At 38.0% G+C, this 23,582-nt stretch overlaps 1 protein-coding gene across 5 annotated transcripts in view; it reads right to left on the reverse strand.

Annotated features, from left to right (window-relative positions):
- Positions 1-359: 359 nt before the first annotated feature.
- DNAJB14 (DnaJ heat shock protein family (Hsp40) member B14) overlaps positions 360-23,582 on the reverse strand; it is a 31,307-nt gene continuing 8,084 nt past the window's right edge. For all 5 annotated transcript variants that reach the window (XM_013951775.2, XM_013951776.2, XM_067297559.1 and 2 more), the window contains 6 exons: positions 13,339-13,484; positions 11,145-11,330; positions 10,649-10,743; positions 9,843-9,952; positions 8,435-8,607; positions 360-5,725 (listed from right to left, as the gene is read on the reverse strand). In XM_013951775.2, coding sequence (XP_013807229.1) covers positions 5,601-5,725; positions 8,435-8,607; positions 9,843-9,952; positions 10,649-10,743; positions 11,145-11,330; positions 13,339-13,484 — 835 coding nt within the window. In that variant the 3' untranslated portion in view covers positions 360-5,600. The remainder of the gene's footprint in view (positions 5,726-8,434; positions 8,608-9,842; positions 9,953-10,648; positions 10,744-11,144; positions 11,331-13,338; positions 13,485-23,582) is intronic.

The raw sequence follows: 23,582 nt of genomic DNA on the forward strand, positions 1-23,582 counted from the left end.
AATATCACTAATAGTGACAATAAAACTGAGAAGGGAGTCTGAAATCTCAAAGTTTCTCTGTAAGGATTACAAAATTCACCTAAGAGGTCACTGCAAGATTACCAGCTACTTTTCAGCAACCAGACCAGCACAAAAAGTTAAAGGACTTTTTTTTTGCTCCAGCAGCTTTTCCTCCCACGGCTGCTCAGTCGATTTACCTATTGCACCGTGTGGGCAGAAAAGGCATTTCTGTGGCACTAGCAGGTTTAACCAGAGGAAGGGAAGGAAAGGAACCTTGTGCTTTTCCATTACCCCATGTGGCTGTAACCTGAATTGCGATCCCCAAAGCCCCTCGGGCTCTTCCCCTCCAATACACAAGCTTACACAAAAGCTTTTTAATTCAGTTTAGGACACAATTCCAGACAAGACGCTGTGGTATTTTCAATGACAGCAAAATAAAAATGTAAACGACTATTGTCCGCATTCAAATACTTTGGGAAGTTTAACTATTTTCATAGGAAGCAGATGTTTCGTCTCTCATGGTCAACACAGAGCAAAACCAAGAGTTCGTTTTTTCCCCTAAGCTTCTGTTTTTCCACTCGGCACCACAGCTCATCTTCTAGGGAGATTGGGGGAAATAGCACAGTTTTGGAGAATTCCCCCCCTGCATTTAAGGAACAAAAACTGAAATGTCCATTTCTGCTTAGCATAGTTACACCTAGTTTTACTTTTCCAGTGATGCTCATGTCCTGTAAACATACCCATACTTTTGGATCTCGTCCCTCCAGCCATGCACCTGCAGGCTAATAATTTAACAAACTAAGGTGAGGAAACAAGGAAGATTCATGCACTAGATGTTCACTGTCTAAAAATGGTAACTGTGTGTCTATGTTAAAACTCCTGCTGTATCAGGATCTAGGACCATAGTGGTAGATTTTGAACAGTGCTCGGCAGGTAACAGTGCTCCTTCTCTCAAAGGGAGCTGCTACATATTGAGCACTGCTGAGATTTCGTCTGGATGCCAATACTGGAGCTTCAGAATAAAAAAAAAGATGCTCAACTGAAACTTGCTAATGTTTCTGAACATACAGGTCTTGTGAGGTCTAAAAAAACCCCAGAATAACCAGACACAAGTCAATTTTGCAAGTCAGAGGAAAAGCTCAGTAAAAAAAGGGCAGATCTCTTTGAATATTGAGAATCTATGCCTCTTTCTAAATACAAGACATGGCAATTTAGTAGGGGACTTGGTCATACTAGAGTAACGCTTAAGGAGATCCCCATAAAATTCTCATGTGGGCTTCTGGTAGGGTTTTGAAAATGTTACGTGCAAAAACCTTGGCCCACTCATTTATTAAAATACTCCTTACCATACACTAAAAATGTTTAAAAAGGCAACTGAGTTGTTAAAATTTGGCGGCATCATCCTAGTTGATTGATTCTACTTCTTTCCCTGTCACACTGAGTACTGACTGAAAGCTATGCAGGAGCACCTATGAGACGACTCCTGCATTTTAAAGTTAGCAGGCATCTTGTCCCCAGTTCCAGTGACAGCCTACGTATACACAGGGTCTGTGCTTGCAAACCTAGCCCTGAAGGGAGAAATATATTCTGCACGAAGAATTGTAACATCGTAACTAAACATTGTATCTTAATATGACTTCTAAAAATCCTGACAAATCTGACATTCAGGCTTAATCCTCGCCAGATTGGGAAGTCTCAGTTATCCCAGAGAACAGATATATGGGGAGGAGGGTTTATAATGGCATATTTCTTTCCCATATTTATTACATTTGTACTGTTCGCTCTGAAAAATAGCTAGATCACACTTCAAATATGGCACTGCTGATAATGTTTTACATTTGTTACGTGGTACCTTTTGTCCCGGCTGTGGTTTACAGAGGAGCATGGGGAAAACAACGCCCAGAGGTGAGTGATGCTTGCAAGGTTACAGCAAATTCAGACTAACGTGGCAATACAGCGCCAGGGCTCCCGACTGCCAGTCATCATTAATCATCATGACCAAGCTTCCTCTGGCAAAACTGACTGCAGTCTATTGACCAGATCCAGACAACTGGGCAGCTAGTACTTCTTTTAAATTACAGTTTCAGGAATTTGTATATTGACTGGATTTCCTCTAACAAAGCGTTTGGTTTTACCATCACATTTTGCTTTCTTCTGCTCTGTTTGCAAGATCTGCACAAAGAAAAATGACGACTCAGGAGATGAATGAAATTTATGGAGCAAATAACCTTAAAAAATGTATTTTTGCCCAACCACTTTAATCCTTTTATAGCATTCATTACAACAGTCATTAAAAATGTCCGTAATTTACAGCTGCCTCTGCTGCCTATTTAAAAGCATCCGTTATATTTTAGTGACTATATATTTTTACATTGCTTGTAAACTTATAAAAGAATTGGAACTGTTCAAAAAAAAGTCAGTAATTCAAATTTAATCTTATTTTCCCTAAACAGGCAGAGAACTTGCAGGCAAATGTTCATCAGATGTGAACACTGAACTTGCTCATGACTCAGGCTGCTCCATAAATAGAAGAGATATTGATGTTTTATTTCAGCAGATGCAAATCACCTCCCTTTTTTCATTATGGTATGTCAGAGTGGCATGCCAAGATTTTTTACGTTTTGAAAGACTTTCCTACTTGCTCTTTTAAAGGAGAAATCAAGAACCCTTGTTTGTCCTATTTTTAATTCTAGATTAGACACAGAGGTCATGACTAAATCAAAGAATAAGGAGTTAATCCTAAGCAGCTGGAAAAGCTGAGGGTTCTTTAAGTGAGGCTGTTCAAAATCAGAGTTTTGTTTTCCCCTTTTCTTTCCAGTATATTAACTGTACGAGTACTTAACCTTTTGAAGAAAGGTCATCTGAAAAGATTAAAGTACTCCACCCTCTTCAGTTAGCATCCTCCTCATAAAAAAATTCACTCTGAACTTTCCAGCAGATTCCTTCAGCAAAACCTGGGAAGATGATGACATTTCTGAAGAAAAAAACTTCAGACTCAAGAGAAAAATAACAACCAGATGAGAGAAGCACCCACTTGAAACATTTACAGAATGCTTGCAGGCCATATTTAAAGCAGGTTAATATTTATGCTACAGGATATAAGAACATCCTTCTGCAATCCGCATGCTACTGCATATTTCAAACTCTGCAACGATTCAATCTGTTAAACACAAAGTAGCATTTTCCCACCAGTCTAAACATATCAACTGTTTCTTCTTTTAAAAGAGTTATTACAATAGATAATCCAAAGGAATGTAACAGCCCATGTCTCACTCCTAACCTACTGGGACGTCTGTGTCGCCACACAGCACAGACATTGCATTATTCCAGTTTGCTGAGATACTGATAGCGATCTAACCAGTGTAATGCTGCTCAGCAGCAGCCCATTTACCACCTCCTCAGATGAAGCAGAAGTAACTGCAAGGCAGACATAACCCATCAGATTATTATAAGCAGCTTTGCTAAGACCATCTCTTAACTCTCGCTTCACTGTTCCAGTATTTGACAAATGTGTTATACATCCATTTTCCTCTGTTAACTAAAAGATCACCTTCAAGCTCAGACTCATTTGTGAATCAAAAGGCCTGAGTACTTAAAGCCTTTGAAACATTTTTTTTTCTATTAAGAACACACAGGAGTATCAATACGTACTCTGATAGTTTTCATTATTATATTTACAATACATTCCAGACAGTTGCAAAATTTGGGGAATCACATTTTCTCCATAAATTTATATTGTAAACTTTGAACATTTGAGCGTCTTTCATCACTTCCTCCCACTCACCCTATAATCTTAGCAAGGACATCCAGTACGGCAACCCCTTCTTTCTTTCAGCAGCTTTTAGCTCTGCTTTGTACCTCAGCCTTTCACATCTACTTTGGATGCTGCTTTAGCTGCTCTGTTAAAACTCTGCAGCAAGTCTGTCCCGTGTTACAGCTTATTCAATACAGGGCATTTCCTGTGAGACAGTTTAGAAAAGGTACATACGCAAACTGACTTCTGGGTCACTCAGAGCAGTAGCATTTAATGTATTTCTAGAGTCAAATCCTCTTCTCAAACTACAAGTCTAGATCAGAAGGAATTAAAAGGAATTTAGTCAAGTATTTAAATTTCCAATTTAGGAGCAGAATTTGGCTCCACGTGAACTGAGAGCATTGTTTAAGACAACAGTTTTCTCTGACAAAAAATACTGCCCTTATTACGAGCCATCTGGCATTCTCAGATACAAGAAAACATTCTGCTACATAGCACTGTTAAAAAGTAGAAACAACAGCTACTGAACCTAAAAAAGTTTTCAGCTCACTTTCTATATAAACTTTTAGTACATTGTACCTAGCTGCTTCAAAACACCTCTTCATTTGCATTAGCAGGTGTGGCTACATATAGTCTCCATGTACAGGCCACTGAGTGACATGACACTGTACACTAGAGCCGAACAGCATGCTTACTCCTTTCCAGGAAGTCAATCCAGCAACATTCTGGTCCAAAGAAACACATACTCTACCTACTCGTTCCTTTAGTTCCTCTCCTGGGACCAGTAATATGGCTCTGACCACAGAAGCATGCTGCAAACTAGCAAAGCATTTAAATAGTTGGCAAAAGTGTTGAAAGGCACATAGCTTGTCCTCAGCAATGTTTCCCTGCTCCGCTTGTGGTGCCCATTGAGGAATCAGTGTTAGGACCCAGCTTGAAATAAAAAACAGTAAGAAAATTAAGTAAATCTCCCAGGAAAAAATATATTAAATTGCTTTTTTTTTTTTTTTTTAAACTCTAGATTTGCTATTGTGTGTTTTCCCCTACCTTTTCAGTGAAAATTAAGGAAGCTGTGGATGCCCGTTATGGTCTTATTACTGTAAACTCTTGCAGGTACTAAAAGCAATGCTTATAATGGTCTGTACAGCATTTGCAAATATTTACTTTGAAAAGAGATTACTGTAGTTCTTAGTTTTCTTAGCATTGCTTAGAAACGCTAAAAAACTACAACAGCTAACTGCTACTCTACACCAGATCAATATACCCCAACATATATTTAGGAATATACGTCATTATATTTAAAAATACCAAGTTCCTCTAAGCTGGTAAACCTAGAAGATTTTACATAGAGTTAGAGATAAAATATTAAAAATTCTGTTTCAACTCCACACACTTGACATCTGAATAGGAGTGATGTAATCATACTATTTATTCCATCAGTGAGACAAAATGTTGTATGGAACTAAATTTCTGAGATTTTAAATAGAAAGTCATTTAACTCGTATATACACAAAGTGTTCTTTCCACAGATATTTACATGGCAAATATGTTAGAGGAGAACGACTATGACTAAATCTCTACAAGTATAACATCCTTTCTGAGCTATTCTCTCTGCTGAAGGAATTCACAGAAGCTTTGAAGTAAAATATCTAAACAAGTAAGGTACCTATATTTCACAGTAGGTAAAGAAGCCATTAAATTATAATTCAGCACAAGGTTTCTGGAAACAGCTACACAGTAGAGTTTTACATCCACCCCTCTTTTCCAGCATTCATGATGAAACTAAATCTCTTAATTTGCAAGAGAGATAACAGCATACGTAAGGATGCACATGTATAATTCTAGTTCATCCTCCTCGATAGAGGCTGGTCAGTCGTTCTAGTTCTTTGCAGTTGTCCATAGACATGGAGTCTGCTTTCTTTCGGAGGCGGTCATCTCGATACACTTTTGCTGCATAAAGTAAGTCTGTTTCTTTAATTAAAAAAAAAAGAGAGAGAGAAAAGATTTTTCAGGTTAAGAATGGAATACTTCACGCACGACATATTCCTTCTCAGAGCTGTCCAAAGCACCTCGGGCTTAATCCTCACCCTTTTTCCCTTCTGCCTGTTCTAACTACCCACAGACACCCCCTGAATATCACTGTCACAGGCTTCCCTTCACCGGGTCTTCACCAGCATTTCGTCTTGTTGAGCAGTGAAAGTGGTGACAGCCTTCCAGAACCCTCGTATTTCACACAGCAGTCCCTGACTGAAAAAACTACTTCTCTGTCAGATAGCATTAAACAATACAAATATACGCCACACTCAGTGATCTTGCATGTTATAGACAGCTCTAATGCCTTGTCTGTGCCCAAAAACCATTCTGAATGTTAAGCTCATTACTTCATTCATGCCGCTTCAGACTGCCAGTGTTCAGGGGTATTAACAGAAGAGCTCTGTATATTATACTGGCGTTCACTAGCTCGTCACTAGCTTGACATTGTTGAGTATTTTAATTCTATACAATCTTTTTCAGCCCTTCAAAAATGGATTAGCAAAGCCTTCTTAAATGTCAATCAACACTGGAAAGAAGATTTTATCTGTCAAACAAACAGATCTAAAACACAACAGATATTTTAAACCCATAAAATATAAATATAGAGAAACTCTACCAGGGGCTGCTTTTTCAAAATCAGTCTGGGTAGTTTTCACAGCTTGATAAATTGCAAATTGCAAACAAAATGACAGTCACAACTATCAGGTTATTTTTTTTCTTTATACTAGTGCGAGATGTTTCTCCAGCCATCAATTTCTTCCCATTAATTATTTACATACTGAAGGGTGGGCCTCTGCATTGTCCAGGACTCCTCTAATGCTTATCAAAGTAAGCCTGTCAAGAATAAATGCTGAAGAATGAGAGGCATTTTTTCCCCCTCTTTCCTTCCCTAGGTGAGAATTGCATATCAACTAAATATCTACCTTTCCAAAGACACTTAGACAGTATATATTACATGAAACACAAATCTAATGTGCCAGTAAATCTAAGCGTAATAACTAAGTCACTAAAAGTACATCATCCTTCCTGATCTACACTCTGCTGAAAAGATTCACAGAGAATATGTCCTCTTTTTATTGTACTCGTTTCTCTCTTAGGTGTTAAATTGTTTGATGACAATCAGCTCTCATATTTTTGTGAGCCATTTCATTACATTTAAGTATTTTATTTCCATTTGAGACTATCAATCCCTTATCTAGAAACCACTTGTAGATGAAAAATTAGGTATTCATTTCTTGGAATGTGACCATATTCGAACATTTCAAGATTATCAAAGAACAATTTAGTTGCACATATACAAGAATTCTTAATATTTGCTTATGAGTTACATCCAAACATTCTCTGATGATTTCCCATATTTGAAAAATATGGGAAAAGTTATTCTGATCAAATCTAGTAGCCTGGGTGATAATCTCAAAATTTTTCTCCAAAGCACAGGTGTTTCTCTTGCACACATGTGGCCCGCTGGGACAGTCTGCTTTACCAGCCCATAGCTTTTCTTTTCTGTGGGCAATCTGTAAATCTGTAGAGATTTTACTAGAGCACACGCAGTGAGTAAGGAGTGTAATGCCTCCAGGAAGCATTGGGCCTGCTCTGCACAGGCCATACAGTTTGCATTTGTGTACAGACAGGCCCACTGTAATGAACGTGTGCACTCCTGAACAGGTATCTGACCAGCCGTGATGTCTGGCTGTCTCTTGCAATGGGGAGAAGCCATTTCAGGTGAAACATCTGGCATCACTGGTCTGCAGAGAGCGAAGTTAGGCAGGAACGCGCAACTTCATTCAGGGAGCAGCAGCATTCTGTTCGCTTCTTGTCAGTGATGGGTCTACTAACAGTTCATGAAAGAGCTACTTCTCCAGTAAGATATTACTGAGCTTACCAGCATGCTTTCTGATCTTAGCACTGGTGCCATTCTAGCAGCGCTGTTCTCACAGAGCACGAAAGGCTAATGTCTGATGCCATTCAGTATTCTCTCTGTTAAAGCAAATTCTGTGCTTTAACACCGATTTCTAGGTTCTATCTCCTATGATGTTTTACATGACATGTTGGGTGTCCTTGGTTGCCTGGAACAGGAGTGTTTGTTTGTATTGTGATGCAAGGCAGTTATTTTTTTCCTTCTCTGAAAACATCTATGTGGGTTTTAGTTTTATTGTATTTTTTTTATAAAAACACTCATGATCCTTGCCTTGACTAAGAGGAATAACATTCCGGAGAAAGAAGCAAAGGCTGGCTCATAAGAAAGGTACGCAATAGTAATGGATACACAACAAGAATAAGATACTGCCATGATAAAATAATGTGGAAGAAATCAGAATTCTCAGCGTTCATCCTTTACTTAGAGAATTTTTTTTTCCCATTATAAATTCACCGTAATCATTAATTTTCTGAGAAATGGCCACAGAAAATAGAACAACAGGTTAAAAATCCTGATTATTTGCAGATGGTTATCAGGTCACTGAGTAAAGGACAGGGAAATTAAGTGACACTAGCTGTGACAATCTGAGAAGTGAGAAACAGTAGGGAACTTCACACTTGCTTTTTCATTCAGATATATTAATAATAAAGGCACTTGATTCTAGCCTAACACAATCTTTTTTATAAAAATGCATGCTTTTATGTAATTATACATAATACCAAACTTACTTTGTTGCCTCTCCTTCCAACAGTTATTACGAATGTTGGACACATAATCCTCTTCCACACTCTTTTCCACTTTCTGTAATGACACGCCTTTATATTCACTTCTAAAGTCCTTGTTGACATAGTAAACAACACCCAAGTTTTCTGTCTGCATTTTAATGGTCTGCCCTGTACTTCTGCAGGAAAAGGAGACAGAGAAAGAGACTAGATTTTTATTTGTCTTTTTTTTTTGTTAACACCACAAATATACTTTTAAAAATATCATTATTACAGAACAACAGCATGTCGCTGAGCTTGCTATTTCAAGACAAGTAATGATATGAATGGCTGTATATTTTACTAGAAAAAAGAATTACTACATTTACATGGACACTAAGCTTCTGCTATTTTCATCCATAACCCCAAAAAATCGACTTTAGTGAGACACTATTTTATACCTCTTTAGCGACTTATAAGTTTTGATAATACAAAATTACATTCAAACTCAAGAGAAAGAAAAATAGATCACTACTCTGTAGCAGCCTAGTACATCTCTGCTCTAAAATGTTTTCTGCAACCCCTGACATATCCATCTTCCTGCTGGCATTCTGTGGATTAAAAATCAAGGATTGTGCACAAACATTTTGGCAGAGAAGTGTTTATAAACATCATAACAGCTTAGCTGCAGAAGGAAACAACGTCACACTCCGGAATTAAGGAATACCAAAAAACAAGAAAGGAGAAAGAAGCCCTTCTGTTGTGGAGCTGTGAGCTCTACAAGGAACTGAGAATCTTTAAAATAGTTGTGGCAAGTGGGATAACTCTGTTAGCTGGCTGAATGCTTGGTACTTTAATACGTTATTTATTTCTCTCAAGGAAAAAAGATTTATATATCCTTCTGTATAAAACAGATGGTTTCACTATCAGAATTGTCCGCAAGGCAGCAGAGATAAACTATTTTATCATCGTCTAGAATGAACAAAAGAACAGATAATTTCTCTAGTCTTTATCTAGTTCAAAACTTAAGCAAGGATGAGAAAGTTGCCTTCAAGCACTTTGCTTGCTACAAGCACAGATGACTCCTAAAATAGTAATGAGCCTTAATAGGGTTCAGGATTGGATTAAACACGCTGGAGATACAGACACTTTTGCAACATGCTACGTTTCACGATCCCACTGCCTCATATTAGAAGCTCTCCTAAGTGCCAGTTACTGCTGACCTCTTTTCTCCATTACATTCTCACAGAATGTTCTCAGTATCTAACTTGCAAGTTTTGTTTTGCTCCATTTCTACTTCATCTATACTTTTCTTCCTTTTCTCACTGTGAAAAATCAAGGTCCAACGAATGGAGGACTCTCTAAAACACTTCTGATGGCAAGGGATTTTAACATCTTACCCTGTTTTATGGTAACGTAATTTAGCATTACTTACTGTCTCGGGTATAAGGCGTAAGGAGGGTTAGATACCATCAACTGGCTCAATAAGGAAACAAGGATCAACACAATAATAGGCATCAGCTGAATGAACATAGAGAAGCCTCCCTAAGGAACAAAACAGATTCAGATATTTCATAAAATGAAATCAAATAAACAGGCAAATTTGACAAGATTTAATCCTAACTGTGACTTTATGCTTAAGCATCAAAGCTGCTAGGAAAACTGTAGCTACAAACACTACTATAACGTGCAGGTTTGTTGATATTATCTGTGATATTATCTTAGCTTTCTAATGTATACACAATATTCACAAAGTGCTGAAGCTACAGGAGTTCATGGGTTAACACTTAGTCACAAACAATTACCAAATTCAGTTATATAGTACTCCATTATTTGGTCTCATCTATACAGTGATATGTCATTATATAGGACTATTTATAATTCATATCTAGGACTAGCTATTGAGCCTTAAATACAAGCTCTGCCTCAACCCAAATCAACTTTTAAATGCAGACAAGGATTACTGAGCAGGATTAGTGGCATAGTTAGACCAATAGTACCAGTCGCTAGCTTCTTAGAGACACACAACAATACACTTGCAAAAATGCACTATTATCTTCTTAAATTTGCAGGTCTATTTACCAACTCCCTAAGACTACCACCTGCCAAAGTTTTATAGTATGAAACTGGCAACGCAAATTCTCCTCTACAGCACAGAACTCCCTTTCAGTCACATCACTGGAAACGACTACCAGCAAATTTCACAATCCACAATTTAAAGTCAATGGCACTTAAACATACATCACCCCTTTCTTCTTCCCTTTCATGTCCACTCTGACGGTGCTGATTAGGATGACTGTAGCCAGCACGACCATTAGAAAATGAATGTACACTACCTAAGGAAAAAAATATCCATATTTAAAACATGTAAAATGGGACAAAGGGAAAAAAATCTAGAAGCCAATAAATGGGCAACAACATAGAGTATTTAACATTATTGCATGATGACACTTAACTCAACTTCAAGACATCTTACAATTTCAAAGTCTTTTGAAATAAATATTTTAAGCTCTAAAAACAATTGTTTTATTTCATGTGCTGTAGGATAAACCCAAAGAAGGGAATTCACATTCTGGGGATTTAGCAATACTTAGGAGAAAAATAAACTCTGATGTAGACTAAAGAGTTGGGGGCGTGTGTTTTGGAGTTATTTTATTGTTTTAGAATGGCACAATGTTTAATGCCCCTCTGATCAATACCACTGTATATTGATGAGTATGCTGCTGTATACAAATACCTGTTGGAAATGCCCCTCCAAAAAACATGTTGAATAGATCTTCTGGAGTAATATCTGCCTCACAACCTCTATGGAAGTTGAATCTACCGTTGCTAGGGTGACTGCATGCTTGCTCTTCACTGCCTGTAAGGTCATACTGTTTTCGTTTTTCTGGATTACTCAGCACAGCATACGCATTTCCAATTTCTGAAGCAAGGAATAGAAGACAGCACCCATAAATGAAAGATAAGAGCTATTTCAGCATGAAAACTGCAATTTCAAAGTCAAGAATAGGCAGAGATTGATGTCCTTTATGTTACAAATCAGCTATAGTAGAACAAAGTCCAGAAACATCTCTACTCGTCTTAGCATAGTTTCCACTAAGTTTCCCACCAATTCCATTCAACAGCTTTCTATTCCTGCAGAAGGCAGGACAGTTTTGTTCCTCCTCCTAGGGGAACACCTTCACCAGTGGAATTACTGCAATTACAGGAAAGAACCAAGCACTACGATGAACACTTAGGAACGGGGTAACTGCAGCCCAGGGTTGAAATTATCATAGCATCACTTAACAGGTTTTCTTTGGTTTTATTTAATAGGTTGTAACTTCTAATGTGTCAGCTTGATTGCCTTCAACTGTTTGAATGTATTTTCATATATGCTGCTTAGATATTTTAGAGTACATTAATAACAGAGTTTTGCAAGACATAACATGAAGAATACAATATGTGTGCATGACAGGAACGTTCCTGTTCACATGTCAAATGACATGTTCCTAAGGTTGTTGAAATAACCTTAACATTTGGAATGCCTGGCCTGGATGCTTGCCCCAGTACATTAATGCCATATTATCACAGACTAATTTATTTGATTTTGAAAGCAGCAAGAGGAAAACTCAGATAGGTGAGCATGGAAAGAATCAGTGTGAAAAGACCACAAGTTCTGCTGACTTTACGAGACTCAAAAGTGCTTTCACCCTAACTGCTGTGCACAGACACGTAGCTCTTGCAGACTTAAGGAAATTTTCTATTGACACTCAGTAAATAATCTTCACTCAGTCATATCTTCATTAGACCCTTTCCGCTTTTCTTTCTTCCTCTCCCCCTCGCCTCTCTAACAAAAGGCTTCTCTTCTGCAGCCAATCAACACAAGTCACAGGAATTACGTTTTTCAGTGCTGAAAAGCCATCAGTCATCAAAAGTTGGTGAAAGGTGCAGCACTAAAACCTCATCACCAACAAATAAGACAATGGCTCTGCACAGTTCATGTTTTCAACACTATCCAATTGAAAAAAGTTAATGGAGTCAGCTATGTGCTTTTAAGTTGACCTTAGAAATTATCATTAGTAGTTCCTTTAAGTGGGGAAAAAAAACCCAAAGAAATGAAGCATGATAACTTCACCTGGGAGCAGGTTATACACTAATGACACCAAATATTGTTACGAAATTTCTGTTACTCAGCACAAGGATAAAATTGGTACTAAAAATTTAGGGTTTTTTCAACAATTAAGAATTTAGGGAGACATTAATCTGGTGATAGCAAATGAAGTAAAGAAACCATACTGTCACAGTATGATCCATAAATAAAAGCAACCCTTTCTGACTATTTATTTGTTTGTTACTTGTTTTTGATTAGCTGATACTAATTCAAAACAGATCTGATTAAAAAATAGTTTTCTTTAAATTAAAAAAAAAAGAAACACTGCTCAAATGTTTGAAAGATTTTTGATGAAGTTTAGAAAAAGATTTCAAGAGATCAAAGGTGATTTTATTTGCATATACTTTTTAAATCTAAAAATAACCTCAAGGAAGACTGCTTAATACAATAGATGAGTAGTACTACCTATCCTCAAGATCTAAGTAAGTACCCTTGCCTAAGACCAACTCAATCCTGTTCTCTAATGTGACCATTCCTTAAAAGAAATAATTTCTTCTTCAGATATTATGATGAAACTGCTTTTCTCAGGTAGGATGTTAGAAACTCATCAGGCACCTTTAAAAGCCAGACTGATTTTTAGTCAGCAAGATTCCTCTGCTGTTTCCTGACTATGTACTGTCATACTACACATCTAGTTCAGAACCAAAAAAGGTCAGTTTAATATTAGTTACAAAACACTACCTTGTCAATTTTATAAAAAGACAACCGACCAATGCAGATGAATTCCTTTTATTCTGCCATAGTTTGATCATAAAGTTTAAGAAAGATGATATTTTACTTTTAAAAGCTTCTGTTGCTCCAGGTGCATGGTTTTTGTCTGGGTGGAATTTCAAAGCAAGTTTTCGATAAGCCTTCTTTAGGTCTTCTTCACCAGCATCCTTTGACACTCCAAGGACTTCATAATAATTTTTACATTTCTTTATACTGCAAAAGAAAATGATATAAAGTATTGTAACCAAAAAGATGTAGAAGTAGTATGTTGGAACACAGCTGCAAAAGAGGTAATATGTTGTACTGATTGCTGACTTTTAATAGAAAATATACAAATAAATTCACTCTAGAAATAAATGAGCATTCTTTCATAATAAACTCAATACTGAGTACATTAATTATTGTTCTTAAACATTATTTACTAGTTATATTTACTTCACTTTCACTTGTACTGTAGAACCACCGCAGTTGTGAGAAAAGGTTTCAGTTTGCAATTACTCATTCCCAATTACATAAATATTGCTCTTAATACTACATAAAACAAAGATTTCAAATTTACTTTGTAAAGCCAGCAGTTAGAAAGTTCTGTTTCAATTGTCACAGCAGACGCACTTTGGTGTGCATGATAAAAAAACAAACAAACAAACAAGACTTCTGTTTCTCCAGACAAAAGTCAAGTCATAATACCATTCAAGCATTCACTTGGCTGGGAAATAAGGCATGCAAGAACACGTGCATTGCTAGAAATGCACCTGGATACCAAAAAAACCTTTCTATAAGTGTTTATATAAATCTGAAGAAACAATAATAGCTACAGCAATTACATATTCAGCTCAAGTGTTCAACGTAGCATTTCTGGAAAGCTCTGAAAACTCTGAAATATTCCTCCTATAGACAGCTTCACCCAGACAGGACCAGCAAAATCCGGAAAAGATGCAATATGCTTTACAATACCCAGAAGAGAGAAACAGCAGTTACAGGGGACAGACAGGACACTACTTCCAAGTGGGCAGGAAGAACTGACCAAACCAATAAACACATCTTAAAGTCAAACCAAATTATCTGGGTAAGAGTTCAGAAATGTAGAGAAATAAAGCTGAATCACAGAATTGCACTGCAGAAATCAAACACGCTGGCATTTAGTGAATACTAAGAAAAGATTTGGTCTGAGCAAGCAATAGAAATTACATCCAGAAATATTTTAAGAGGTTAATGTGAGCTTCTTCTAACCGATACAATTGTTTCGACAATCTTTTAAATGCATGCACCTCTACATAAATATGGTTTTAGTGTTACAAAGACTATACACAGGGCAGCCAAGTGGACAGGAAGGGGGTAAGCAAGCCTTTGGCAGTTCCATGAAAGAAGAATGGGCACCCTATAATTAAGGGAACGCCAGCACCAGAAGTACAACCACACCATCTTGTGTGGTCCTTCGGAGCTCACAGATTGATCAAGTCAAGTTTTATTTGAGGGATCCCTTTTTCCTGGGTTCAAATAACACAAGCTTTTTACAGAAGTCTCAGTGTAATGCTCCCAAGAGCACTGAATTGAATGTATGCATGCAGTTGCCAACGCGAACATCCTGTGAAACACATATAGCTCATTACATTGAAGTAACATTTAATAAGCTCTGCTTAGGAAGATGATAAAGCTAACTAAAAAGAACACAGCGAGCTCATCATCGAGTGAGTGAAAAAGAAAGAAAATACACTAAATTATACTCTGGGTAGTGGAAATTTTTGTTTGTAAATTTTTATGATAGGCTAAAATTTTGGAAGTATACACACATCCCTTTATCTTTAGCCTCAAGACATGGATTATGTAGGAGTTATATCAAGAACGGATAGCTTAATATGCAAGCATAACAGTATCACACAGGTTTTTATTTCAAGAAATTGCTGCCTCAGCATCTGATCTAAATTTCTTCTCTTCAATAATTCAGTACCTGTATTATTTATTTTGGACCGTACCTTGCAGAGCTTAGGTTCATATAAAATAAGGTAGTGATTCATCAATATTTGGCACTTATTATTTTATTAGCATTAAAACTGTAGTTTTAAATGTTTTTTTTTAATGTTTCTAAGAGCCATGCATCCTCAAGGACTTTTTGCCCAAACATGAAAAAACCCATGAAACAAACTTGACAAAAAAAATGAAAGTTTAGTTCTTTGCAGACCTGATACACATTTAGTTCACAGCACTTGAAGATGCAGAGAGGAGAAAAATTAAAAAACAAAACAAAACAAAACAACCTGTTCTAATCTTCAGAAAGTTGCCCTGAAGTTTCTTCCTACTCATAACCAATAAGGAAAGTCCCACAGTGGACCACCATCATGGGAAAAGCAGGAATGGTCACTATCAATCAGAAGACATGCAGGTTAGTATACTACCCACCAGCTACTGACACCAAGATTTACTTAAGGCCAGAGTCAAGAACTAGAGCTCCTTCCTGATGAGAAAGTGCAGGAAGGAGCCTGCCTTGTGGGTCATATAGCACTTGCCCTCAGAAGAGATGAATGTAATCACCCTCCATGCAAGAGCCATCCTGAACCTGGTCTGCAGCAATAAGCTGCTGTTATTTATCAAGAACCAAGTGTTCGGCTAAGGTATAATACATTTCTATTTTCTCTTAGCATGTCTTTGCTAGTGTTTGATTCATTAAACAAAAAAATTCTACAAACAAACAAACAAACAAACTCTCTATTCCAACATTCTTCATTTTGTATGAACCCATGATTCAATATTTCAAGCACATCTTGTACCAAAACACCCTCAGAACCTGACCTGCTAATCATTGAGACCTAAAAACGCTAGGCTAAAAAGCCATTCTTAGTCAGCGAAGCCTTTCTGGAGTTGTGGCTGCCACCCCTTACCTCTACTCTCTCCTATTCTCTTTTGCCTGTTCTTGTCAGCACAGGCACACGCACAGCAACATCGCCTACAACAGGCCTGTAACCGATCTTCCAGGTCATTTACATTGTCCTCCTTTCTACTGCACAGGATCTACACTGAGTTAAGTACCTGCTCTTCACTGTTTAACCCCTTGTTGTCTCCAGATCTCATCCAAGTCCATGCTAGCTCTTAGAAACCTCAGCTGCACACACGAGCTTCAAGTACTCTGCTGGAGAGCTGGAGGAGCACTGCTGCATGTGACTTCCTTCAATATACATACACATAGAGCAATTTTGCAGAGTTTAGCAGAACTTTGGATTCAGTATATCAAGCTTCAAAGCTAAAGCACATCAAATGCCTGTCTAGACACACAGAAGACAAAAACTATATGAAGACTGGAATTCTCAGCAATGAACTTGGCCCTTACCACTTCAAGACAAAACACATCTGGACTGTAGCTATCTGGCATCTAGTTAATGCCAACTAATGCCAGCAAAGTTTCCTAAAGGGAGGAAGAATTTAGTGACTTTTGTCAGGAGGTCCCTTTACTGAGCACAATTCAGGGCAATAATTACAGGGTAGTGACTCAGTTCTTCCCACCTCAGTGAAGTCCAAGGGAGTTTTACACCAGAAGTCCCACTGCAGCAGCTTTGCTGTGGGGAAGATGGGTCAAATTATGAATGTTTTTGATACACTCCTGAGAGAGGCAAAACTTTATTGCAAAATGAATTCAAGCTGGTAAGTCAAGTTAACTGGCAGGACAAACTGTGCTAGACAACCAGGGTAAACCACCAGACCCTCATTTCATACACATGTTGTGCAGTACCAGGCTTCTCCAACACCTCTGAGACGGTTTGAGTGCACGGCCCACCCCACAGTGGCCTGATATGCTACCTCCCTCCTCCACCTGAAAGAAGTGGGGATCATGGGCCCATCAAAGAGATGCTCCAAGAGTTAAGTCCCCTTCCCCCAAACTGTCACTGTCCCTTCGAGAAATTTCTCTCCAGCTCCTGGGAGCTATTGGAAGCCAGGGCCGAGCTTTGATCCCTGTACCTCAGCAGAAGCAGACCCTTTTGGATGGATTCCTCACTATATTTGTCAAGGCTAACTGATAATGTCTGACAGTCCTCACTCTGCCAGAATCCGTTGCCTGACATGGGAAACTGTCCGGTGGAAATTGGTCATGGGAGGGCAGATGGATGGAAGCAATCAGTCCCCTTCCCACTTGTCTCCTACTCCAGCCACACAACGTAGGCCAGCAGAAGCTATGAAAAGCATGAGAAAAACCAGTGGAGGTTTTGGATAAAGACTGATTACTGATGGTACTTACGACTTTTATGTGTGTCTCAAACCTCTGTCCTGTAGCACACTCAGTGTGAACAACTAATTTTTTGAAAGCTGCATTTCAAATTGTTTCTTTTTGCTGCACTTAAGACACTGTTGTCCTTCAGGTTTTTTTGGGTGTGTGCATGTGTAAACTCCACACAGATGTTTCTTTTTATAACTGCATTTTATGTATTGCTTGCTTATTGACTGTACTCTTTCAGTCAATTTTGTTACTTATTTTCCAGTTTATTTAAAGATTGGTGTTTTCACTGTTCATTTGTTTTTTGTGAGCTGCTTTTCTCGTGTATTTCATTCCTGCTTGGATTACTTCTGTTTCTGAATTACTATCAAATTACATGTGGTGTCCAGTTAATTTCTGTCCCTGCTGAATTGTTAGCCCCCTGCCAGAACTTTGGCAGTGTCCTCCTGGCTAATGTATTTGCTGGCTCTTTTCGGAGGGCACACTGTGGGTGCATGCAGGCCATCGCTTGCCTTGATGCAATTTGACAACTCTATTCTCTACAAGTCAGATATTTCAGGAACATCCAACAATCTGTTGATAGAGGTATCTCATCATGACTTGCAAACCTCCACTATACCAGTTTGGCAGTTGACAAGCCAACTGCAGTAAAATTGGCCAGCCAGCTTCCAGACTGCAGCAGCAGCCAATTCTGCCTTAAGTCAAGCTCCCCTCTGTGCTCCGATGGCAGAAGGCAGAGTAAGCCCTTCACGTCAAGAAATGTCTGCTTTCTCCTGCAGAAATTCTGGGGATACAACACAGGTTCTCCTGTGACTATAAAATGATGTGATCCTGTTGCTCTCTGCTTCTTGTTTTACTTTCAGATCTACAATTCAGATGTCAGCATCAACAGCTTTTATCAGGTTAAGCAAACCTAGCAGATAAGCTTTCATTCCTGTATCAGGCACCTACAGTGATCCATAAACACAAAATTTTGAGTACGACTATGTATTTCAAAAGGCCTTCCAAAACCTGTGCCTACACACACAGGGATGGGCCAAAAGTCACATACAGTTGGACCACAACTTTCAGAAGCTCCTGAGGGGAGCCACCGTCATTTCTCCCAGTTGTAATCTGAGCTGAGCAGCACAGTAAGCAGCAACAAGAAGTGCCAGCCACAAAGAATTAAGCAAAAGGAAGCTGTGATGACTTCTGATCCCAGAGTTGAGCAGAAAAACAAAGTAAACTGCAGACCAATTTCTACACAGACTCAAGTTTCAGATGATGCCAAAGGGCCTGATGCAAATGGCATGCTGCAGTTAAGCTGGGGTGTGCCAGTCACAATTTGGATGACATGAGTGTGGTTTTTAAAAGATACTCTAGACTGGAAAGAGGGGGTTACAGTGTCATGGAGGAAATCAAGCTGGCCCCAGCGTAACCCCACTTTCTGAAATGCCCTGGATGTTTCAGATCTCTGGTCTACAGCCAGATTCAGCAGGACATTAGGGTGCTTGTCTTGGTGCAAGAGCAGGTATCTGATCAGTTTGTTTCTCCTGTGTGCATTACACAAAATATTTGGGTCTGTGTTAAATAATAGTACACTTTTCTCCAGATTTTTTTAGGCTTTTCTCTTAACTAGGGAAAAAAGAAAGAAAAAGGGGGAAAAAAAAAAGGAAAGAAAAGAAGGCAGGAGCTTTCTGACAAAATCCACCAGGCTCTCCTGTGCCACTTTTCCATGACAGGCCTTACTACTGAGATTTTCTCAATCATTCAACTGGATATTTCAACAATTCACAGCTGTTCTAGCAGCCTAATTAAAGGCATGCCCTGATTTCTGTGCTTTGTTTTTCCATTTTAGGATATGTTGATTGCTCTTATTATTCCACTTTCAGTTAATTATCTTTCTGACCCTATGATAACAAAGTAATGATATACCTCTTTTTGCTGAATTTGCAAGTCTTGGCAGCAAGTCTGGAAAAAGTCTGCCACACACAACTTCTGATCCTTGCAGTTTGATCCATAAAATGTGCAGAGGCAATTTTTTGGTTTACTTTGTGAATTCAAATGAAGTTGCTGATTATTCTTGACCACTACTGGATGAAATTTAATCCTGCCTCGCAAGACTCCTACATAACTCATGACCAACAGTTTGTTTTGGTTCTAATTCAAAATCCAAACAATACAAAATTTCATTCTTATGCTCTCAGAAGTGCACTAGCAGGGCAGAACAAGCAACATTCCAGTAGAGTTTTCACAAGAAAGCAATCCAACTCTAGCATATTGCTGATTGTGGAGGTTATTTTTCAGATGTTAAACAGGTAATATGGAATTTATGCTAAGGCTTATTTACTAAAAAGAGACATCAGATACATATCAATTTCAAGATCATTTAAAGGGAGTCAGTATAAAGTGAACAACCTATCAATATTTCTCAAACTGCTTTTTTAGAATTATGTAGCTGACAGATAATACACACTTGATGGCATAAAAAGAAATGAGAAAGATTAACACAAAGCAGGAACTGATTCTTTTTTAAAAGGATTTTTTTAATTTGTCCACAAAAGCTTTCCAGAGGGTCTGCACACTTGGTATGACAAGGCAGATACTATGAACAGAATTTGTTTGAAAGTGGGTGAGAACTCTTTGACAACTGTAATCCTGTTCAGCACTTATTCTTCAGTTGTTTTAAGAGAACTAAAAGGAAAAAAAAGTTACAATCTTTCTTGAACAGATGCTCCTTTCGCTACCTCAGCAACAAATGCAGGTAAACCTATACAAATGCAGGTAACCTATATAAAAGAGCAAAGGAATTGCTTTAAAGACTACAGAAGTCAAAACCAAGTTCTCCCTTTTTTTTGTCATGTATGTGATTTATTGACGTAGTTCAGACAGGATTCGATTGCCTAAAAAGAGACTCCTAAGGCACCAGCTCTAGAAGGAAATAACTCTACCATGGGTCCTCACACATTTTGCCAGCCTCCTTTTATTATCTCTGATATACAGGACATCTAAAGTGTTAAAGCTCTGTGATCCAACCCTTACTGACAAGACGATAACCATCAGCAGGTGAAAGATGCATGTACTACAGATTGTATTTTCAAAACATTTCAATTCAAAAGTAATGATGTGCTTTTGAATACCTCAAGTTTCAAACTGTTGCACTGAAATAGTGAACACATTTCTTTGCTACGTTTCTTAAAGAAACGGAGCATCACCCACCACTTATGCAATCAGTGGAAAGGTATTGCATCTTATGCTTCTCCCTATTGAGCGACTTGTTTGCAAGCTCATGCAATGCTCTACTGAAGCGTTATGGTAGCTTGCTGGTGATCGGTGTCCCTTGTGTATGTGGAAAAAATAAAAAGCCGCACTGAGGTGCTTGTTTGTACTCACACCTACATTGCTGGAGTAACACTGATGAAAATTAATGCAGTTAAATCAATCAGTATATTGCTCCAAGTGTATCTTCGCTATGCTTAAATCTATTGTCACAAGCAAATTCAAGATAGCTGGACAACTCCAGGAACACTAATCAGTGCTCCAAGTCAGAGCGCCAAGTCCTACCTCTCACTAGTGCTGATAAAGAAAGGGGTGTAAAGGGTACCTATAGTCAAATTAGGAATACCTTCTCTCAGTGTCTATTCAATTGCTAGCACAGAACCCAAAACTCATTGAGGGAAGGATACCTGAGGATAATGACCACATTTCAAGCCATAAGCACGCAACACAATTTAGTTTGACAAAGTCAAATTCATGCTAAGACTGAGAATTTATTACAAATTGAGGCTCTACCTTGCTATCTAAACATTTTTTTTCTTCACAGGAAAAAAAATTAAAATCAGGCATGAAGCACTATTTAACACCACCTCTTTTCATACAGTGTTTCTTTAACTGATTCAAAGGTCTGAAAACCATTCGGCTGTGGTACGGCAGCAGTGTGTGGTGGTGACAAGCGTGACTCTCTAAAGAATACCCTTCCCCAAAAGGGAGTGTTTCATTTAATTGAAAAAGTCTAGGCCTGACTGCAGGAATAGCATATGCAGCCTATCATGCCCCCACAAAAAAAGCTCATTCTCACTCTGGCTTAAATACGAACTTCCCCTCAGTGACCATCACTGAATGTGTTCAGTTAAATTTGCACAGTTATATTTTTCCTTTGAGTTTTAGCCCACTGTTTGTATTTAATCCTGTTGTTCTTGGCAAGGCATGCATATTTTTCCTTCTCAACCATAGATTTTCTAAGTGGTGCGTTGATGTCACTAACTGACAACATGACAAACTTTTCAAGACTTCCATCAAAGACTGGGGATTTGCTCTGTTGGTTCCTGTGCTTCTAAATCAAAAGTCAGTCTCTCCCCAAAGATTTATAAGTTACTGTACTAAAGGATAATAGCATCATTGAAGCTAAGATCAAAATTAAGTCATTGTTTAACAGCTGTTTTTCTAAGCAGTCAGCAAAATACCAACAAACATGGGTTATTCTGCAAACTATTATGACTGCTTATTTACAAAGATCTGAGTAGGTTTTAAAACAATTTGATGTTCACAGGAGAGATTGTTGAAATAGCCACTAAAAAACAATATTGGATCAATGTTTTCCACAATATGCAACTTATTGAATATCTCAAACTCTGGTTCTGATCTCCCTGAACTGGATTCATTTTAGCTGTTATTTAGTAAACCCTTTCAGGGAAGCAATACCAGGAAAGCCTTCCTGGGAAAAGAGTTGACTCTAAGACATGATTTTACTCAAGACAACGAAGTAGAGAAAATTACTTTCTGGTAAAAAACAAAACAAAGCAACAACAAAACAAGCCACCCTCTCTCCCAGAACTTGCAGGGAGCCTGATGTCAAAGCAAACCGTAGCTCAGAATGCCATATCATGGGTGAGCGAATATTGGCAGTAGGGCAGCCTTACCTGTAACAGCATTCTGAGAATGTGTTACATGTCTTGAATTGATCTAAGCCTCATTTTAAAAAGGATTTCTTTCTGGATATTTTGTCGCACACACACACACACTTTTTGCTTTTATTTTAACGGTCGATATTTCAAAATAACTGAAAATTTACCTGTTTTTTCAGGTTTTACTTTAGATGTAACAAAGGGTAACAATATTAATTAAGCAGAGAGATGATGGTAAATTAAAAACTCTACTAAACAGCAACACCAAGAGGGTGCTCTCTACCTGCCTGAATGCAATGCTGCTGGATCAACAAAGAAAAGCAACTTTTTGTCACTGTTAGCACAGCTGAACAGATTATTGAAATTCAGAAAATGATCCCAAAGTAATAGAAACAGCAGCTTACATTTTACATGGAAAATTTAACACACAATTTTCTGTTTTGTACAATAATTCATCCAATCCACACAAACTAAGAGACAGGGACCTTTGGATTCCCCTTTCTTGAACTGCCTTGAAAATATTTGCTATACTTCTCAGAAAATAAAGGCTGGTTTTGAGGTATGCAATTTTAGAGTGGTTGCATCAACATTTTTTTTTTTAACAGAAAGCAGAGCATGCCTCAAACTATTTTTCTCACTCCTACTGCCAACAAGTCCATAATGATAACACGACTTTTAAAAGCTACGCTCATTAAAAGGACATTTTTATAGATCTTTGTTTCTTTTAACTCACATCCAGCTTTCCCTCTGTTGCCCCATCTTAATACTGTCACACTATGTGAGGTCCAGAGTTTATGATGCAGTTTACACTATTTGATTAGGTGCCTCTCAGACACACATACTTCCAGAATGAAATGATTGTAATATTGGTTTAAGACCAGTTTGTATAGCAATATTATCTTGCAAATAAACTTTAATTGTGAGCTTTTTTCCTTCTCATACTTCTAAGTCTGGATTTTCAATCCCACTGTAAATTTAAACATCTGCATATGAAAATATTTAAGAACTGAAACACTGTCCTGCAAGTTTTACTACAGAATTTTCATTACTACTTTCATTTATCATGAGAACTACTCAATAACTATTTTCAATATTTTCTTTTTAAACCATCAAGGTTTCCTTATATATAGATCAGTATAATCTTTCTTGCACAAAGTGACAGCATATCACGCTGTCTTAAATCCAGTTAAACTCTGCTTTTCTTCCTGGTCACAGTTCAGTATAAGC

The sequence above is a fragment of the Apteryx mantelli genome, chromosome 5 (assembly GCF_036417845.1).
Source record: "Apteryx mantelli isolate bAptMan1 chromosome 5, bAptMan1.hap1, whole genome shotgun sequence".
Taxonomy (NCBI): Eukaryota; Metazoa; Chordata; class Aves; order Apterygiformes; family Apterygidae; genus Apteryx; species Apteryx mantelli.